The sequence below is a fragment of the Phymastichus coffea genome, unplaced genomic scaffold (genome assembly GCF_024137745.1).
Source record: "Phymastichus coffea isolate CEN01 unplaced genomic scaffold, Cenicafe_Pcof_1.1 PCOF00094, whole genome shotgun sequence".
NCBI lineage: Eukaryota > Metazoa > Arthropoda > Insecta > Hymenoptera > Eulophidae > Phymastichus > Phymastichus coffea.
This window is the reverse complement of record NW_026706905.1, coordinates 188,181-207,049: the sequence shown is the minus strand read 5'-3', so window position 1 is coordinate 207,049 and position 18,869 is coordinate 188,181. Positions and strand designations below refer to the sequence as shown.

General features: G+C 33.8%; 2 protein-coding genes across 6 annotated transcripts; both read right to left on the bottom strand.

Moving 5' to 3' along the window:
* Window positions 1-306: 306 nt before the first annotated feature.
* On the bottom strand, window positions 307-8,825 carry LOC131669577 (exportin-7). Of its 4 annotated transcripts, none has more exons than XM_058944553.1 (16): window positions 8,689-8,825; window positions 7,952-8,059; window positions 7,517-7,864; window positions 7,278-7,444; window positions 6,985-7,209; window positions 6,521-6,914; window positions 5,969-6,445; window positions 5,607-5,892; window positions 5,397-5,541; window positions 5,162-5,309; window positions 4,534-5,096; window positions 4,282-4,444; window positions 3,548-3,625; window positions 3,273-3,466; window positions 3,071-3,198; window positions 307-2,985 (listed from the first exon to the last, which is right to left on the bottom strand). In XM_058944553.1, exons 3-16 carry the CDS (start codon window positions 7,770-7,772, stop codon window positions 2,883-2,885), a joined length of 3,327 nt encoding a protein of 1,108 aa, XP_058800536.1. In that variant the 5' UTR covers window positions 7,773-7,864; window positions 7,952-8,059; window positions 8,689-8,825; the 3' UTR covers window positions 307-2,882. The 4 variants fall into 4 exon arrangements, 3 of the variants coding, with proteins under 3 accessions (XP_058800536.1, XP_058800535.1, XP_058800537.1); XM_058944552.1 differs by having other exon boundaries at window positions 7,952-8,125; window positions 8,689-8,821; XM_058944554.1 differs by having other exon boundaries at window positions 4,306-4,444; window positions 7,952-8,125; window positions 8,689-8,821.
* A 589-nt stretch (window positions 8,826-9,414) lies between these two features.
* On the bottom strand, window positions 9,415-18,241 carry LOC131669579 (catenin alpha). 2 transcript variants are annotated; one of them, XM_058944555.1, is made up of 8 exons: window positions 18,066-18,241; window positions 17,263-17,602; window positions 16,778-17,192; window positions 16,206-16,523; window positions 15,030-15,263; window positions 14,355-14,957; window positions 13,598-14,275; window positions 9,415-12,501 (listed from the first exon to the last, which is right to left on the bottom strand). In XM_058944555.1, the coding sequence occupies exons 2-8, from the start codon at window positions 17,577-17,579 to the stop codon at window positions 12,337-12,339; spliced, it is 2,730 nt and encodes a 909-aa protein (XP_058800538.1). In that variant the 5' UTR covers window positions 17,580-17,602; window positions 18,066-18,241; the 3' UTR covers window positions 9,415-12,336. The 2 variants fall into 2 exon arrangements, with proteins under 2 accessions (XP_058800538.1, XP_058800539.1); XM_058944556.1 differs by lacking the exon at window positions 9,415-12,501 and adding an exon at window positions 12,879-13,382.
* Between the last annotated feature and the right edge of the window lie 628 nt (window positions 18,242-18,869).

The window sequence follows — 18,869 nt, the reverse complement described above, 5'->3', positions numbered from 1 at the left end:
CACACCCAGACACTTGAGCATTTCAGAGCAAAAATAAAGTAAATTGTAGAAGCTGGGATTTGAACCCAGGACTTTCAGCACACGAAGCAGACACTCTACCGTTGAGTTACAGGCCCACTTGTATACTTTTTGCTTTTTAGTTCTTGATCATCTACGCGGCGATTTATTGCGATCAAATAGACGTTTTGTTTTAATTAACGCGGCATTTTAGAGTGTGACATTGAAGTGTCGAAAAACGAGGCCGGTTATGAAAAAAATTCAACAGACGTATACTTTTTTGTAGTACTCATTTATTTGTGAAATAACTTTCCATTAAGACTCATTTGCAATATTTTCTATATCACTTTGTTAAATTAATAAACTCCACTTGTCGTTCACTTTGCTGCTGATTTCTTTATTATTTTGTTTCAAATATAAATATTTCTAGTACAGTACAATTTGCAGCGTGACAAGAAATACCCAGGACATTTTTTTTGCTTTTGACACAACATGATTTTGAAAGAAAAGCATTCACGCAGTTGTTTCGTTACTATGTTTTTCATACTTCAAATGCACTGTTTCATCTTGGTATTATACTTCTTCCACTCATTGTAGCAACCTTTTTTTAATTTTATTTTTTTATTCATTCTTGTGTGATATTAAGCAAGCATACTTATACGTTTGTTGCAACGAATCAAAGTTTTGCATACACACGCATATTATTAATTATTCAATTTGTCCCTTTCAGTAGTCAAGTTTTCTATTTTACCGGCGTTTGTATAAATTTAATTTATACTATAAATTTATTCGACTTTTAAGTTATTTCAAATCATTTTTACACGCAGTTTCCGTAAGTGAAATACACAAAATTGTTCGGACTTTTCAAACTTGATTGATAAATTACTATTTGTAACCCATGGAGTTTATATACTATTGATAACTCAAGATTTAAATTAAATGGATTTTAAACTTGTACCAAAAATATTAGATTATACAGAAATGAATAGAAGTCATTTAAAGCTTGAATATAAAAATAACAGTTGAAATCAAATTCTGTATAAAAAAATGAATATACATGCAAAGTATGCATGAATGAGTAAATCAATTATAAGTTGGAAAATAAAAGCTACACTGCAAAAGACGGCAAATATGGTTCTATATATTGTTAATTAAAACGTTTTTAATTCAATCTTAAAATATTTTAATCCAATTTAGAAATAATACAATATATGTAAATATGCCGTTTTTTTTGTTGTACTTATTTTTTACTCAAAATTAAATTAAATTCATGATCCAAACAAAGCTTGCTACGTCAGTATTGGCGACTGATTGTAACTCTGAAAATATTTGCAATGTAAAAGATAATTATCAAATTAATTATAGAAGACGTATATACTGACATAACAAAATTCAATATTCATTCAAAAGCAAATGAATCAAATATTGTCAATCACTAGGAAAAATAATTATATTCTTCATACAACTGCACATAAAAAATATCCACTTGTGCCAGTATATTTTTTACGAAGATATGGTATACAGCTTTCAAATAGTTCTGCCAATCAAAAGAAATCCACGCACTCTCGGTATTGTTGCTTCTAAGCGATCATGAAAAAAGGCAAGTTTGACGGCACTTCGCGATATTCAAACACAAATCACAAGTACACATAACGTACGCATTATGATACAAAAATATAAAGGTCGAAAAACAGCGCGCAAGTTTTGTCACTTGATTTTATTTTTTTCCCATTGATTCATATGCACAAATGAAATAATTAAAACAACATTAGTAGAACATGATGATTTATCCATGTGAACTTATAATTTTAACATCATATTCTTTTCGGTTACGAAAAACTTTTTTCTGATCTTAAATTCACAGTTTTATCGAATGTAAATAAAAATTAAAATTTTAAGAATTGAGACATGTTACCAGTCAATACAAAGTAGTGAATTTATCATTCTATTTGTCACAGTGGAAAAATGCATATGCTAAATTCATATAGCTTATTGCAACGTTGAACAAACATTTTACGAGAAAAACTATAGTCGAACGAAGTCATGTATTATAGAAAAGCATCATTCAGATTTTATGAATTAACATTGCTCACAATTTTTACCCGATTCACACTTCGAAAATTTTTTTTAATGTACAATTTATATTGGCCACATTAATTTGACTGAACAGTAAACTATGGTCAAAAGATTTCAAAGCTCCAGTTTTACGTATTTTATAATACGACTAATTGAACGATAACATTTTAATTAGGAAAGTCACTCTCTTGACGGTATTAAAAAGATGATAGTTAATAATCTTGTTTAAACTAGTCTAAAGAAGTTCTATTGCTTTTTTATTTCTCTATTATTTTCAAAAAATAGTTTCTTTCATTAAAGTGATTGTTGTATTTGTTGACATGAAATTGCAATATTTATTACTTCTTTTATTTAACTCTTGATTATCTAGTTGAGAAACTTCACTGAAGAATGATCAATTAACGTAGGTGATGTTTTAAACTTCATTTATTCACGATGTTTCCCAGATAGAAATCAATAACCCTGACGAAATTTAAAGGAAAATCAATTTTTCCGAAGTTCTTATCGAACAGAGGAGTGTACAAGGACAGTGCTATGTGATGAATCGGAAGTCGAGCGGCAGTCTTCATTTAAAATCTTTATACTTATTTCAATCATAATTTGTTATTTTTTGTATCTATAATAACCATAGTCGGGCTTTGTTTGTTTGTTCATGTGTTTCAATAATGGCATTCTCACTCTTGTTTACATTTCTTTCCTACTCTCCCTCTCCAATCCTCTCTCTCCCTCTCATACATTCAAGCATTTTGGTAGGCAAGGAGCCTAAAAGTTTTGACATCGGCATCTGGTAGGAAAAACCAGCAATGTCACTACGATGTCATCATGTCACTGCCCGAATTGGTCGAGTTCATGCTGGGCCCTTTTAACGAATCGTTTATATCTCTCCGAAACATTGACAGATTTTGCGTAAATCTGTAAAATATTTTAAATATTACAAAATAAATTCAGAAAAAATACTATTTTAAATTGAAAATACAACTAGTTTGAAAATTATTACCTGTCTCTATTTTTTGTAAGTAAATTCCTTTCAATACCGTCCATGAGATTTTCGAACCACTGCGCCATTGAAGCTTGTTTATCTACTGATTGACTTCTAATAATATTTTCTCTCAATTGATTAAAATACTACAATAAATAAACAGTCATCAAAAAATTATCCGATGAATGTTAATATAATTTTTTTAAAAAAGCGCGCCAACCTCTTCATTCAAAAGTATAAGGCCCAAAAGTGGCCTCGACATGCTCCACTGGTTTCTGCAATCCTCGAACATTATCACATTTAAAACAGTACTTAATATCTGCTGCAGTATTTCGGGATGCTGTTTGAGAACTTGTAAAAACAAATCTCCGCCACTTTGCACAACGGAATTCTTTTTACCGGGATACATGCCAGCTTCGATAGAAAATAAAAAGTAGAAAATGTATTCTTTAATTTTATTTTTATAAATATGAATTTGAGAAAAAAATATATTACCTTTCTGATACAGTTGCTTAAATAAGTAAGTTACAATATGATCTAGAGTTACGCAACAGCCATTACAAATCATCGTATCTGCAAATGAAGAAATAGATAGAAATATATAAATGCTGCTGAATGGGGTATTAACGAATGAGTATTGTTCTAATTACTTGCAGGCACATACGAACAATCGCAAGACAAGTACAGAAAATCAATAAAAGCCATGCAAACAATAAAATATTAGAACAAATAAAAATGAAATTAGTAAATAGGCCAGCTGTGCGGCTGAGTATGGGTGCTTAGATCTGATGCAGACGGTCTGGTAATCTTGGGCTTCAGTCCTCCTCGTGCATAACTTTCTAACAATTGGTAAACAACGAAAAAGAATAAAACGAATTTCGGTAATTTGATGTCTCTCCCATTATGGTGAATTCAAAAGATAGAATTTTTAGCAGAAGATAATGGCACTCTTTGATTAAGATAACCCAATCATTCTAGCATTGCATTGATCTGAAGTGTCACTTTCTTCTACTTCGATAAAATTTTTATAAAAATTCAAATGGTGAAAGTTAAGTATATGAAAAAAATTTCCAAAAACTGGCGATTGAAATAAAGATAAATACTAAGGAGGTATGTAACAAAAAACAAGCGCTAAAGGACAAGGAAGTTCCAATGTAAAAATTTATATCGACGACTATCAATTTGTGCAATAGTGACGAGGATACATTCGCAATCACAGCCGCACAGACCTGTGTAGGAGTCTTTAAGCGCACCTAGTGCTGTGAGGCCCTCGCTGATGCTCGACAAAATGTACAAAAATACCCTAGGCTCAAGGGTCGAGAGGAAGGCCATGTGGTCCTGCGCCAGACACTCCAACAGAGCGTAATATGTTACGGACAGTTTTGGATAATCCTATGTTCATGAAAATTACATTAAAAAAAAGACTACGTGATTTAACTACCAATACTCAGAATCCTTTTATAAAAGTCCGAAGAGCTCACCAAGAGATCACTTTGCGATATGCTGAGCAGCAATTTTACAAAAGTGTTCAGAGCGTTGTCGAGTGCCTCATCACCGTAGAGCCTAAACACACCGAAGTTGACGTAGCTGCCACACAATGCAGCTTTCAGCATACTGAAACATATACTGATACCTTTAAGCTTCAGTGGATAAATTTGATCTTTGGACACCTCGATGTTGAGTATGCGATTGCCATAGCTGCATATCACTTTGCTCGCCTCGCGAAAAAGTAAAATTCCACTTGGAGACGACACGTCAAACTGTAAACGTTGACTGCGGTTCTGTACTAATTCCGCGAATAATTTCAACACTGGTGTTGTCACTTGTGGCTCGTGATACCAAAGCTCGATCGCGTGTAATAAGATCGGAGTGTAATTTGGATATATCCAATCAAATAACATCATATAAGAAGTTTTAGTATTGAAAGCGTATGCCAATCCTCTAAGGTCCCTTGCTAAACCAATTAATGCTTTCTTTGCTTCCTCAGCAGCGAATAGTGGCGTGTCAGCTGCTCCCATTAACTGACCCAAACTCTCAAAAGCAGCTATAAATATTTTGATAATTAGAAATCTCTATTAATTCTTATACCTATCTCTATATTATACCAACCTGTCAAAGGGAGCATGAATGTATGAAACCTTTCTTCATCTTCGCCCAAATCCACCATAAGCAATCTACCCAGTGATGTATAGAACATTGATCTACAACGCATTTCTGTCACAGCCGCACTGTTACCCAAAAATGGAAAATGTTCACTCTGAAACAGAAAAGGCATTTAATAAATAAATAAATAAAATAAAATAAAAATTACCTTCATCGAACTATATTAATTATTTCGACGTACCGTATGATTATTTAACATGAACTGAACTTCTTCCAATTTAACAAGTTTACGAACGCAAGTGTAACCAACAGATAAATCACTTAATAACTGCAAAGTCTTTGAAATAATTTGTTCACTTCTTCCCCAATACTTCAAATTTGTTATTCTACAAAGAAAAGCAACGGCATTTAGTATTTTTATTTAAAATACAATCATATCAACAATACTTACATCTTTCTAATAAACACACTAAGAACCATAGCTTCATCACTCAAACCCAAAACGTCAGACAATCGCCTATACACTTTGGAATTTTTTTGTACTTGATCGCCCACATAAATTTTGCGAAACTGTTCAAAAAAGCTCAACATGGCCAACTCGAGCTTCTCACAACCACCCTGTGCTAATCTTGAGTCAGTCAAGTTCATCAGTTGAAGAACTCGACAGACCAGTTCACCATCCATTGCGTCATGTTCTTCGTTACTGTTAAAGGATACTCGGCCACCTATAGCACTTCCTACAATACAAAAAAAATAGAATTCGAAGCACGTTTCCACAGAAATATCGTAGTACATTGCTTATGAATAATTTACCAATGATGTAAACAAGCCAAGTGAGCCGCCCTTCCTGAACGAGAATGTCCATCTGCTGGGTTGGTGTACCAGACTGTGCAAGTAACTCTTGATAAGTTCTCGCAGCTTGATCGAACAGTTGAACAAGGAGGGTACAAGTTTTCTGATACTCGCATCTACCAATAACAGAAAGTTGTTCCAACTGTTGCTGGACCATTCCCAAATCATCCAAAGGATCCTCCAAACCTTCTCTCACTACTACTGCAACAGATTCCAATCTCGAAGTGATGTAGGCATTGGAAACTTCTGGAGTGTATGTCTCAAGAAGGTGAGGTTCAGTTGCTTTGACATAAGGCACAGAGGCGACCATTCGCTGCCATAGGCTTAGCAAATAGTGCACGCTGTTAGGCGCGAACTGCCACATCTGTAAGCTTTGCACTGTAAACTTCGCAATAAGCTGAATGGCCTCTGGGTAATTTTCAACCATCACCAATTCACCTAGTTTCGAAAAAAATATTAGCTTCGAAGAGAATTGTTATTTTTCTACAAAATATGAATTATAAAATATCTTACCGAGTTGATAGTTGCTCTTCAAACGAGCAAGTAATCTACAGAACTCGTGATAATTTCCAGGATCACTTAGCCCTTGCGGATTCTGCAGTGTATGCTTAACGCCATTAACTAGATGAGTTAGGAACTTGGCCCTTTCAGTATTTGAAAACAAACTGCGTCTTACGGAGGCAATTTGAACCAAACAGGAAAGTGCAAGTGAAGATAGTGAATTCGGGAGACTATGGTAGAGGTCAAAAAATAATTTCAGAGTGGAAAAATCGAGAAATGCAGGTCGCCAACTCGTCGGAATTTGTACGGTGCATAAGTCATCCGAACTCTCATCAGTTGAGGTACCAATAAAATCAAATGTCAAACAATTTTGTGCTAGTCGTAAGAGTTGAGTCATTAATCCATGCTATAACGAAAAAAAATGTTTATTTCAATTATTTTAATCAAAAAGACTCTTTATCAGTAAAAAAATATACCTGAGCTTCGTCATTGAAATTTAAATTTTTACAATTTTCACGCGCAGTACCCAATAATGAACACGATAATCTGAATATTTCAAACAGTTGCGTGTCTCTGAAACTACTGGCTATTTTCCGGTGTTTCGTTAGAGATCTGTTGGCATCAGCTTCTGATATTTGGTTCATCTCACAAGTTAACTGGGAAAGTAATTGCACTCCTATCATGCAATGCTCGACTGATCCCTGAAAAAGAATTTGATGAAATATTTAATTTACACTATCATCTATCTAAATTTAGATTTTTTACAAACCTGCAGAAACTTGGAAACATCACTGACTACATTCCTAAAAACAAACTCATCCTTGTCTGAATCAAACCACCCAAGTTTTGATATACGAGAAAATAGTGTAACCAATGCTTGGATAACAAAGTTGGGCAGTTTCGGTTGTGTTGCTAAATAATTTAGAACATAATTTCCTACAATGACATAGATTATAAATACATGTACAACTGATTAACACATTATCATAAAAAATAGAAGATGCTAACTTATATCAAGTCTTTGCTGTAAACTCAATCCCTGAGCAGATCGAGAAACTAATTTAGTAAGAGTAGTCGCAGCCAATAACTGTGCATAAGCTGAATCTCCACGATCTAGTAGCATCTGGCACTTGGTAAGTGTATCTGGGGCATTCTGAAAAATGACCAGTGCTTTTTCTGCTTCTGCACGATGTGCCGAATCCTGAGACTCATAAAGCTGCTTGCACAGCAATTCCAGCTGACGTACTTCTTGCAGGGGATCCATTGTTTTTTCGGCCTCAGTTCAGCTGTACCCCTTTTAGCATGGCCTTGAGATACTCATCAAGTATAGATTAAATGTCCAACTAGACAAGACAACTATTTTAAAGAAAAATATAAAATTAACCAGAAAAATTATACCTGTTGTATAGAATTATTTGATTGAAAAATAAGTATTTTGTATACCCAATGTTCAATGCATTTAATTGAACTCATGATTTTAATGAAAAAGTTTCATCTAGCCATTGGAGGTAATTATTCATCAGATCCAAAATATTCTAATCACAATTGTCCCTGAAATAATGTAAGCCTTTGTTGCTAGTCTTGCAATTATTTATGTATCATCTAAAATTTCTGTATCTATAATAAAGTGGTAATTATTATGTTATCAAATAAGTTGTCCTACAGTATGTTTTCAAGTAAAACAGTGAACTTGTGTTTGAAATAGTTTCAATATGTTTTAAACTTCTTTAAAACATAATTAAATTTGGAAAATCTTAACAATTAACTGTATATTTTTTTACTTCAAAATCAGAAGACTAAATTGTTTTCAGGACATCTAAAAACTTATTAAAAATTGAAAAAATATGTGTCACACTCAAAATCTTTGCGATATTGCGATAATAAAGTATAAAAAATTGAAGATAAGTAACAACAATACTTCAAAAAATAACGATTTCTTGAAAAAGAATAAGTACAATATTGAACACGATAAACATTTCTCACAATACGTGTTAGCAAATGTTTGGTAAACAAAGGGTGATTCATATTTTGTGAAAAACTTTGACACAAAACAAAAGTAGGAACGAACAAAATAGAAGTATAAATGGAAGCCCGACGGCGTAGCGACTCCGCGATACATACACAGAGGAGAAAAGACTGGCGATAGCAAAAAAGGAACGAGAAGTGAAATGTCAACGAACCAAGAAGCAAAGGATGCTGTAGTTCATCTACCACATTGGAATATCGTCGTCGATAATCTTCCTCAGAATGAGAGAGACAAATACGGTGGTATACGATGCCTTGTTGTGGAGTAGCGACCAGAGGAAATGCAACGTTTGAGGTTAGAACAGCCTGGTATGGGACACTATCTGTCTCTCTTTTCTGACGGCGCTACTGCGCTACGCCGCCACCCCGTCGAGACCCATCATAGTTTAGCAGTTTCAAAATGCAGATGGTACATATACGTACATACATACATACATCCATACATCATATGCTTGTACTGTATATAGCTATATGCGCTACATTTTCGCTTACGCGCCCCTCGTTTTTATTTAAATTCGGCGTGGGTTAAGAAATTGATTAGAAGATGCCAAGCTAAAAGTAATTTAATTTATAAATTTCTTGTTGAATAGCGTATTTTATGCCTAACTTTTACTTACAAGAATTTATTCACTTCTATTTAGGGATGTTTTTCAGCGATAAGTACATACGAGTATCGAAATACGATAATTAATTCCTTTTCAGTTGTGTAACCCGAAAGGTTTCATGTTTTGATGTACGAATGAATCTATAAGTAATTATTTTTTCTTTATTTCATTCACGGCATCTAATATCTATTACAAGAAAATTAAAAAACAAAAAAACAAATCAATAAGGGGATGAGTATCAAAAGACTATCCTCTTTATATTTTTTCTGTAAAATTTTATTGATCGTTTCTCAATGTGTATGCATGCAGTTTACAGCAGATTATACATATAACACATTTAAAACCTTGCATTGTCATCTGTAATACTTTTTTTTCAAATTTCCCGTTGGGAATTATACACTGTTTCTGGCATCTATTCGTGATAGATGAGTTTATTATTGAAACTGCAAAATATATTCAGAACAAGTATAATATATACTTAAACAAGTAATCTCCTCTTCCATACGCAAAATAATTCCATCTCACATAAAATGTTACAAGAATAATATTTCTTGGTTTTATTAAAAAATTTGCACATGATTGCTTCTTGCAAAAATGAATTACACACAATTGATGCACAATTTGAAATACATAATGCTTGACTCCAGTATATTTCTAATTGCTTGTTTTCCTTTTGCAATTGTGAAAAATCCATTTACATTTAATCACATTTGTTTATTTATTTTTTTTTTTCAATACAGTCAAAATCATTTTATCCTAACGGCGCATCAGCAATACTGTTTCAAGTAGTAAAGAATAAAACGGTAATTATTTTTTAAAGATGTATAACATGTCTTATAACATGTCATTGTGATATGCGAAATCTACTTTTATAACTCTACTTCCGACAGTCAATGAGACAGGAAGGGAAAATTACATTGATTACAAATTTTTTTTATTATTTCCTCTATATATTTGTGATGATTTTATTGTAAAATTTAATTATAAAATTCCGTAAATTCTACAGGTTGCGTCGTCAAGTATATTTTGTATTCACTTTATTATACTAATATGCCATACAAAATGATTACCACATTATTATTTAAAATTCTCGATTCATTCATAATTTACTACAGCAGAAAGTGAGTTGACTTACAAAAATAAACCTAAAAAATAAAGATTAAAAGATTGAGTACTCTAGATAAATTCTTGAAATGATAACTAATAGATTTAAATTTTCTTCCTAAAATAAAAGACTAAAGAATACAATGACTTGATTAATAAATAAATCTCGATAAAAATGCTTCAGAAAACATATCTTCTCGTTCAAACATGCCAATTATAATTTAAAAAAATATATAATGTGCTTCAAGAGAAAAAAAATTAAATAACTAATTATTTCAATACTTCCTGATTCTACATAAAAATAAAGTAATTCACGTTTTTAACTATTTTGGTGCGAGATTATCGATAATATGAAATAATTCGTAAGTTGATACAATATTTCTCATCTACTTATTCAGATAATTAACCCTGTAATTAAAAAATATATTGCAGCGAGTATGTAAGATGCTTATAAATACTCGTATGAATTTTGCTGTCCATTATCTCATGACAAAAAGGTCAAAAGATATCCGAAAAGAACATTCAATTATGTGTGAAATATGTATCCACGTATATACAATCAGCTCAGTGATCAATATTCTCTCGATTGGCAGTTTGTTGTACAAAGAAAAAAATTATCCAATACTGCCTTACATTCTCTACCTTGCTTTCTTATACTAAGGGCAGTAGACATTTCGTCATTTTAAAATATGAAAGGCTTATAATAATATACGTACAAAATTGAAGTTAGCCATATTTTAATAATCACATCAATCTCTTGACAAAATATCGACGCGGGCTTAGGAAGTTTTGAAAAATGTCAGTAGTTTCGTAATGATTGATGGATACAAATTCATTTGTAACGAATACTCGACTAACTAGCTATTTTTCGAAATACTTTCAATCTTGTAATATAGAGTCTACAGTATTCAACAGCAGACAATGAATTTGGATTATTGTCGTTTTCAAAACGCTTGTAATCAGTATCGTTTAGAAGTGTTCATTCTAAAGATGAAAATATTACAAAGAAAGCGTTTTCAAGTCGAGTCATTCCGATATACAAAACTTTAGATAAAAATTACAATTATCGTAGTTCATATAAATACTAAAGAAAAAAAATAGATAGGTTTCGAGATATTTTTAGTAAAATACCTCTCAAGTGAAAGTACACAGAAAATGAATGAATAAGTAAAAAGTATCTTGTTCGTGTCCTAATCTCATCTAAGATAAAAATGTGTATAGCGTACATAATTGTAAAAACAACCGACAGCGTACAGCATTAAAATCTCACGAATCTGAGAAGAAACATCGATGGATTGTGCAATTATTAGTACTTTACTACATTCATGGTTTTTAAATATAAAATAAAATTATTCCCCATTGGCAAAAGTTTAACCGTTAAAGGTCATACGGGGGCAACTTGTCCCCAGTTTTCTTTAAAATACGATTTTAGATATTGAAACATTTGAAAATGGCCAAAGTAATACCATCTTTAATTAAGGATATCCACTAACGCAACAACTGTCTACTATTAACTCGATAGCGTCAGTCGGTGCATATTGTTCATTTAAAGTAGATGCTTGAAAGAGTGAGCTCATATGACCACCTGTGTGATCTTTCAACTTCGTGTGGCGATAATATTTACCTATTTTAATCGCAAAAGCTTTGAAACTGAGTAAGTAAATATTTTTTCTAAATGACTTAATGAATCGGGTTTTCCAAACGATTTGCATGACGATTTTATCTATAAAAATCTAACTATACTTCAAAATAAATAGTATTTTTAAAACATACATCGTAAAAATATTTTTCTTCAAAGGTTAATATTTCAGACATACGTACCTAAATTTTTACGTAAAAATATTGAAAATTAAAAAATTTATGATTTTCTATTATTTTTGAATTTTGAATTTCTTTAGTAATTTTTTTACAATAACTATGATAAAAGAGGCTATTGAAAATCATTTAGATAGGTGCTGAAATACTTGAAATTGATACATGAATTTTTTCAGCAGTCCAAAGCGCGCACTATTCGCGTGAGAACTGTTCAGTCATCAGGGAAAATTTGCCCCGGTACGACCGTTTTGGAATTTATCAAAGTATGATTTTTAAAGGTTAAACACTTTCAGTAGGACTTTGAAACTCTGATAGTGCATGAATGGGATTTTGTATTTTCTTTTGCGATCCTTTACGAACTTTGGCGCGTACTTCCTCCGGTCGCTCGGGGCGCACAAGTGGTTTCTTCTCTGGAGCTTTCATCTTCCATACGACAATCGGGGACTGTAACGAAAAAAAAAAAGATGAATATTTTTATTCGACTGTCATAATCCAACTCAGTTTTACAATTCAAACATAAATTCTTAAAATAATACAATTTCAATATTAGTTCAACGTATCGGACATATCTCAGAGTCAATGTAAGATAAAAATGTCTCTGGAGTCATTCTCATAAAAAAAATGTTTACTGACTGAAACAAATAAATAAAAACAATTTTGCAAGCTTATCTCAGACTACACCAACGTTAAAAATCTCTGTCGAAAAATACTTACGTGCTATTAGATCCAAAGGCAAGTTAGCAAGCAATAAGTAAAGCTTTTATTAGCCAAAGTACAGATATATTTTTCTTATAATAATAATACTTTGAGAATTATTTGCTCATAAAAATATCTAACTAAATTATTAATAAGTGAGATTTCAGTACATTAAATCATTCTCTGTAATTTTGACAAAATCCAAGTGCTTTTATTTATTCTAACAAATAGCTATTAGCTGATATTCCAAATGTATAAAAATTCAATTATTTACAATGGACGAAACAAATCAGTCTTGCCAAAGAGTATTTAGATGCTTAATATTTCACAGTAAAAATCAATTAAAATGAAAGCATCTAAATGCTCTTGAAATAATCATGTACTTGTGCAATAGCAAAGCAGTGACACTATGTCTTTGCCGACGTTGTCACGGTGGTGTGCGAATTCACTGATACAAGTCCTAAAGTAATAAAAATGGAAGCAAGTATCGTCGGTTTTTGTGCTGTAGATTAACATAATTAAACCAGTGATACGGAATAAGTAATAGATAAATTGTATGATACGGGTAGGTAGAGCAGGAGCGGCTCTTGAGGCCATTGTTTCACACGAGGCCTATTGTCGCCAATGGCCTACAAAACATCGTAAGCCCAATATCAAGCTCTCGAGCTTTCGTTTACTACTAGCTTATACTTATTTTAGATCAATTAAGTTATAAAACTTTTTGATAACAAGACACTAATTAATATCATATAAAAAATTCCTTCGTCTAGGTATAGTAAAGGACAAATCTCACTCTTGATAAAGAGGAAAAAAGAAAAGAACCACCACCGTAACCAGAACTTACCGTAACAGTGGATTGCCTAGGATATTTAGTGCTGGCAACGTAAGAAGCCTTGACGGTGAGCACCACAGCATTCATAAGATTCTTCGCAGCTTGAATAAGTGAAGTAGCGCTATCGAGTCCTGAGACGATCAGTTCACCGCTGATATTCTGTACATCGGCTTTCACCTTACTGGTGATGTTCATCTGATGACAGTACAGAGCGATTCTCTGCAAATAAGCGAGTAGATCCTTCTTGGTAGAGCTCTCTGGACATTGGTCGGCTATTTGCCTGGTAAGTTTGTCAAGTTTTGTTCCATACTCGGAGATTTTCTTGGCGGCATTGATAACATCCATGGTAGTTTTCAAAGGACCACGGCCACGAGTGAAGTCTGTCATTTCCATCATGATCATGCACATATGCTTGGCAAGTACAATAATGTCATTGCCAGCATCGTCCCATTTGGCTACCTCTCGATCGAACTTAAGCTTCTCGCTCTTGAAATGTTCCACTTGCTGCAAGATTTTCTGCTTGTCTTCTTCAGTCATTTTACGCATAGCTTCGCGAGCTGTGGTTATACCGCTTATTTCTGGATACTCGTCAACTCCATGTTCACCAGTCTGAGCACTTGATTTGCTGCGAGTTTCTAAAGTATAATGTTCGTCTAATTCCACATCTTCTGGATCTAAGTCTTCGTCGGCCTGAAACATAAATTTCAACATTATTAATTAAGATTTTACGCTTATAAAGCTAATACAAAACATGAGCATGAAAATATACCCTGTTCATTAGAACAGCGCGTCTAATTTCCCGAACGCCATCGTACACAAGTCTAGATGCATCAATGAAGTCATTTTCATCAACATCCTTAGGTGGAGTGCTCCCCAAAGCATCGACTGCCACTTCGACTCTTTGAGCAAACTTGGGCATAACTTGTTCCCTTAATACCTTAACAGCTTCGAGCACTCTCTTGGTGTAGATGCACGGCTCATAATTGTCCATTTCTGCCTGAACGACGTTGCATACCCTAGCTGATCGACCTCGTATTGCTCCAGCCGTTCTATCCAATGTATCAGCGTCACCTTCTTGAAGAGCAAGGACACACTTGTTAACATCTTCGAGGATGTGATTCTCAGACACAGCGAGGAAGTCGTCGATTGTGGTAATATCGTCCACGGCTTCGGTCAGCACTCGAACTTGATTTTCCCAAGCTTGACGGAATACCTCCATATTATCTTGTGCTACTTTTGAGCGAGAGCGCGCTGCCAACACTCGAGCTGCGTTGATCACTTGCGGGCAAAGGTTTTCGATTTGAGCGGCAGCATAACGCACCATCTTCACGCCGTCCTCATTATTCGACATACTACAGACCAGATTAGCAACCTATTTTATACAAAACAATCAATTAAAAAAATAGCATTGGATTTATTTTGAAGATAGAGAAGACAGAATTACCTCGACTAATTTGTTGGCATGCTCGGTGAAGACGAGGGCATATTCTTCGACTTCCTTATCTCTGCCATTACGAGCAGCTTCGATCAGTACTAACAAAGGTACACTGGTCTCGAGAAAACTGTCGGATACATGATCAACAACAGCTTTACGCAGTTGACGACGTAGATCACGCGTCTTTCTGCACATGTGGTCAATGGCACGTTCAAGACCCTCCGATTGTTCCGATACACCCATCTGTCAAATATGGAGAGGAAAGTCAGTTGAGCTTGAATTTAATTAAGTTAGGAAGACACTCAACACTCAGGAGTCATCGACTGGTGTATATATAATTCATTTGCAATCTTCAAAGTAAACTAACTCCAAACTAGCTGGGAGCTATGGACTTAAATATTTTCAATTATATTTAAAGTCAAAGATACAAAGTTAAGTGTATGTCTCGTGGACGGCTATTTACAAAGTTTTAAAGCATACACGCGCTTCAGTTGTCTAAGCAGTGGTATAAAAAAATTAGCTGTAAATGGAAAGGCAGTACATTATTAGTTGATAATTATTATAGGAATGTTCAAACAACAAGCTGATTTTGTAAGTGATGACCAGCGTTATAAGTTGAATCTGCATTACAAGGAGCAATATACAGGGTGATCTTTTTATATTTACCCTTTTACCAGCACGAGCGAGTTGCAACTGCTCTCGTATGAACATAAAGAAATGATGAAAAAAACATCAATAAACAGTGTAAGGTAAAAAAACTAACAAGGTGCACTATTCTTTGTCAATTAAATTTTAATGTCTTTTGTATGCTAGAATATTATGAAAATGAAAGAGAGTATTGAAAAAATTATAGTTAAAAGTGTTTTGACAGTAAAGTTATTTTGATAACTATTTTACAAGTTATCAGTTTTTAATTATGGAAAGAGGTATTTATTTTTTGTAGAATATTTTTATGTGATGAATGTTACCATTCAAAAAGTGTTACATTTAGAATATAAAGCAATGAAAATATTCTCTAATACAATTTTATTTTGTGTTGTAGAAAAAAAATATAGTAAGTTTTTTTTCTAACCAGAAACAAATGTTAATTCGTAAGCCGAAATAATCCGATTATACAGCATCGATCGTTTCTTGCGGTGTTACTATTATACAAAAGAAACAGGTAAACAAACAACAAAAACTTACATTATTCATGTACTCGCTGAGTAGATCCTGAAGAGCTTGTCTAACGGCATTGCATTCGGCAACAATTCTTTCGCGTCTTTCATCCCTAGTGCATGATGAATCAGCCATAAGAGCAGCTCCACTAATAATACTCTCAAGTCTTTCCTCAAGGCTTGGTCGTGTACGAACTTCGTTGTAAGCGAGAGGCGACATGTTCATACGAGCATCGAAATCGTCGAGAGCTGCAGCTAATTCTCCAGGACCGTCGTATGGATGTTGACTCTCCGATGGTGTTTTGCCTTGAGCAACGTCGTTTATCGTGTTCACCGCTTCACAGACCTGTATGTAGTGATTTGCATGTACGTACAGTTGAGTGAGTGAAAGCAGAGGGCGGCAAGTGTCGGTAATCATAATGCAGAGATACGAAAAACTTAAGTATTATACGTGCGATTCACTTTTACAATGATTCACTAATCGCATTATTTCATTTATTAATCAATTATTTAATCAAATTTCATCAAAAACCGTGAACCTTGAATATACATAATTAAATGAAGGCTCGGCATTAAAGTAAGATTAAAAAGGAAACTAACCTGTTTCAATACATAATCGCGATTAGCTTTGGCAGCAGCCAATTCAGGATGCCGAACATAGACTTTAGAAGCAGTCAGCAGCATGGTTGAATGTTTTTTCAGGACAGCACGTGCAGCTGCTAAGTCATCACGTAGTTGAGGATCTTTCAACTCTTGCTGACGTTTAGCTGCCTGATTCATGAGCTCTGAGGCATTTCTACCAAATTGCTTAATATTTTCCAATAATTCTCCTTGTGAGGAAGCATTTTTCAGTTTCTTCAAATCATCCTCAACAACATGCAAAGATTTCAGCAACAAATGAACATCAACCATGTCTGCTAAGATAAGCAGTCTAGTGACAGCTGAAAGGAGATTTCGGGCTGCACGAACCATTGCTCCTCTTTTAAGAGATGAGCATGGATCCTCTGAGAATTCTCTATAAAATTATCCAATTAAAATTGTTGCATGCAACATTTTATAAACTATGATTCAAAAAAAAAATTTACCTAGCTGCAATACTCATAGCAGAGCCTGTCTTTCTCACTTCATCAACTGCACTAAGCATCTCAGCTGTGATATCAGGATTCTCATAAGCAATTTGTTCTCCTTTCTCGATGAAATTTGCAGTGGCTTTCTCTACAGCTGCAACAAGAGCACTAGCTCTCTTTGATTTGCCTTTCTTTTTCTTACTGGGTCCTTTTGTATTGACCAGCGTTGTCACTTGCAGCACAAGTGGCTCCAGGGTTTTCTCCACTGACATGGTGCGGATCTCCAAGTTTTTGGGATCCCATTTTAAGGTAATAGTCCCAAAGTGATCGGACATTTTTATTTTCGTCACTTGTTACTCTGTTTAACGTAAATATTGAAAATTTAAAATATGACTGATCAGAAATACATTAATTATTCATACAGTTAAAACTTTTTAATTAAGTGTAAAAAGAAAATCTTTTTTATTTTAAAAAGAAAAATCTAATATATCCCGTTATACCTGATTAAAGAAACAAAATCCGATAAGAGAGTAACGCCTAGCGAGTGAGTCACAATAGAAAACCGATTCTAGTGCATAGCCTAATTTTTTGTCCTAATTATCTAACACAACTGCATCTACGTAACCTTGCTATCATAGTAACACATTAAACACAGATATGCAAATTATCAGATTCCATAGGAGAACCAAATAAGAAATGATAGCATTTAATGTGTCTGAATCAGCGGGAAAATGCGATGACAGCCCTGTTGCAGGAATGTCTGCCGAGCCGTCTTTTTCTTGCAAAGGATCTCGCGTGAAGCGTTGTAGCGTGGTACTCACCTTCATGAAACGATAAGAATAAAGACCATACACGTTGCTTTGATCAGAATATGTTGTGAACTAAATGGAGACTTTGTAAAAGGTACCGTATTTTATTCAACTTTCTTTGGCACTTTGAGCTGATTTGAGTCAGCCGATGAGCACACACCTTTCGCGTTTTCATTCAACGTGACGACGCCTCATTCGCTCCCCCACCTCTCACTGCCTGCAACAACACTATACTCGCGGAGTCGAGGTGGTGGGGGATAGACCCGCATTGTTGCTGTGATTTGCTGCATTTCCCATAAAATTTTTATTGTACTATGAATATAAAAGAAAAGGTTAAATTGTAGCATTTGTAGCAATAATTCAATATAATTATACATTAACTAAAATATTTGTATTCGATAACGTAAAATTTAACTGCATTATTTAGTTCATTATGGTGTTGAATTTGATATGCTTGTTATAAAATTTGATGGCAAAAATTTTGAAGTTTTATATGTGTGTGCGTGCGTGCATATGTCTGTGAGTGTATGAGCACGCGCGTGTAAAACAATACAATACTGATATTTAAAGTTAAAATAAAATATAACACGTTAGTAGAAAACAGTAAGTGAAATTAAATTTTAGTTTGAAAATAAGTCCCATAAAAAGTAATATTTTATACTTGTTTTAATGGGTGTCGCAGCGCACCTGAAAAAGAGTAAACTATGCACTCAGCTTCATGGAAAAAAGAAGTGGAAAAAATACCTTTATAATGTTCATTGTGTATTCATTAACATATTAACTGCTAAAGCGAAACAAACCATTCCTTCTGACAGT

Bases quoted from the DNA above. Each gene is read 5' to 3' on its own strand.
- LOC131669577 (XM_058944553.1), bottom strand. From the start codon at position 7,772: ATGGATCCCCTGCAAGAAGTACGTCAGCTGGAATTGCTGTGCAAGCAG. The intron at 3,626-4,281 runs GTCTGTGCGGCT...CTTCATTTGCAG, and splicing joins GCTTAAAGACTCCTACACAG to ATACGATGATTTGTAATGGC. The intron at 2,986-3,070 runs GTAATAATTTTC...AATATTTTACAG, and splicing joins CTTACAAAAAATAGAGACAG to ATTTACGCAAAATCTGTCAA.
- LOC131669579 (XM_058944555.1), bottom strand. From the start codon at position 17,579: ATGTCCGATCACTTTGGGACTATTACCTTAAAATGGGATCCCAAAAAC. The intron at 17,193-17,262 runs GTAAATTTTTTT...ATAATTTTATAG, and splicing joins GCTATGAGTATTGCAGCTAG to AGAATTCTCAGAGGATCCAT. The intron at 12,502-13,597 runs GTAAGTTCTGGT...TTTTCGTTACAG, and splicing joins CTAGGCAATCCACTGTTACG to TCCCCGATTGTCGTATGGAA.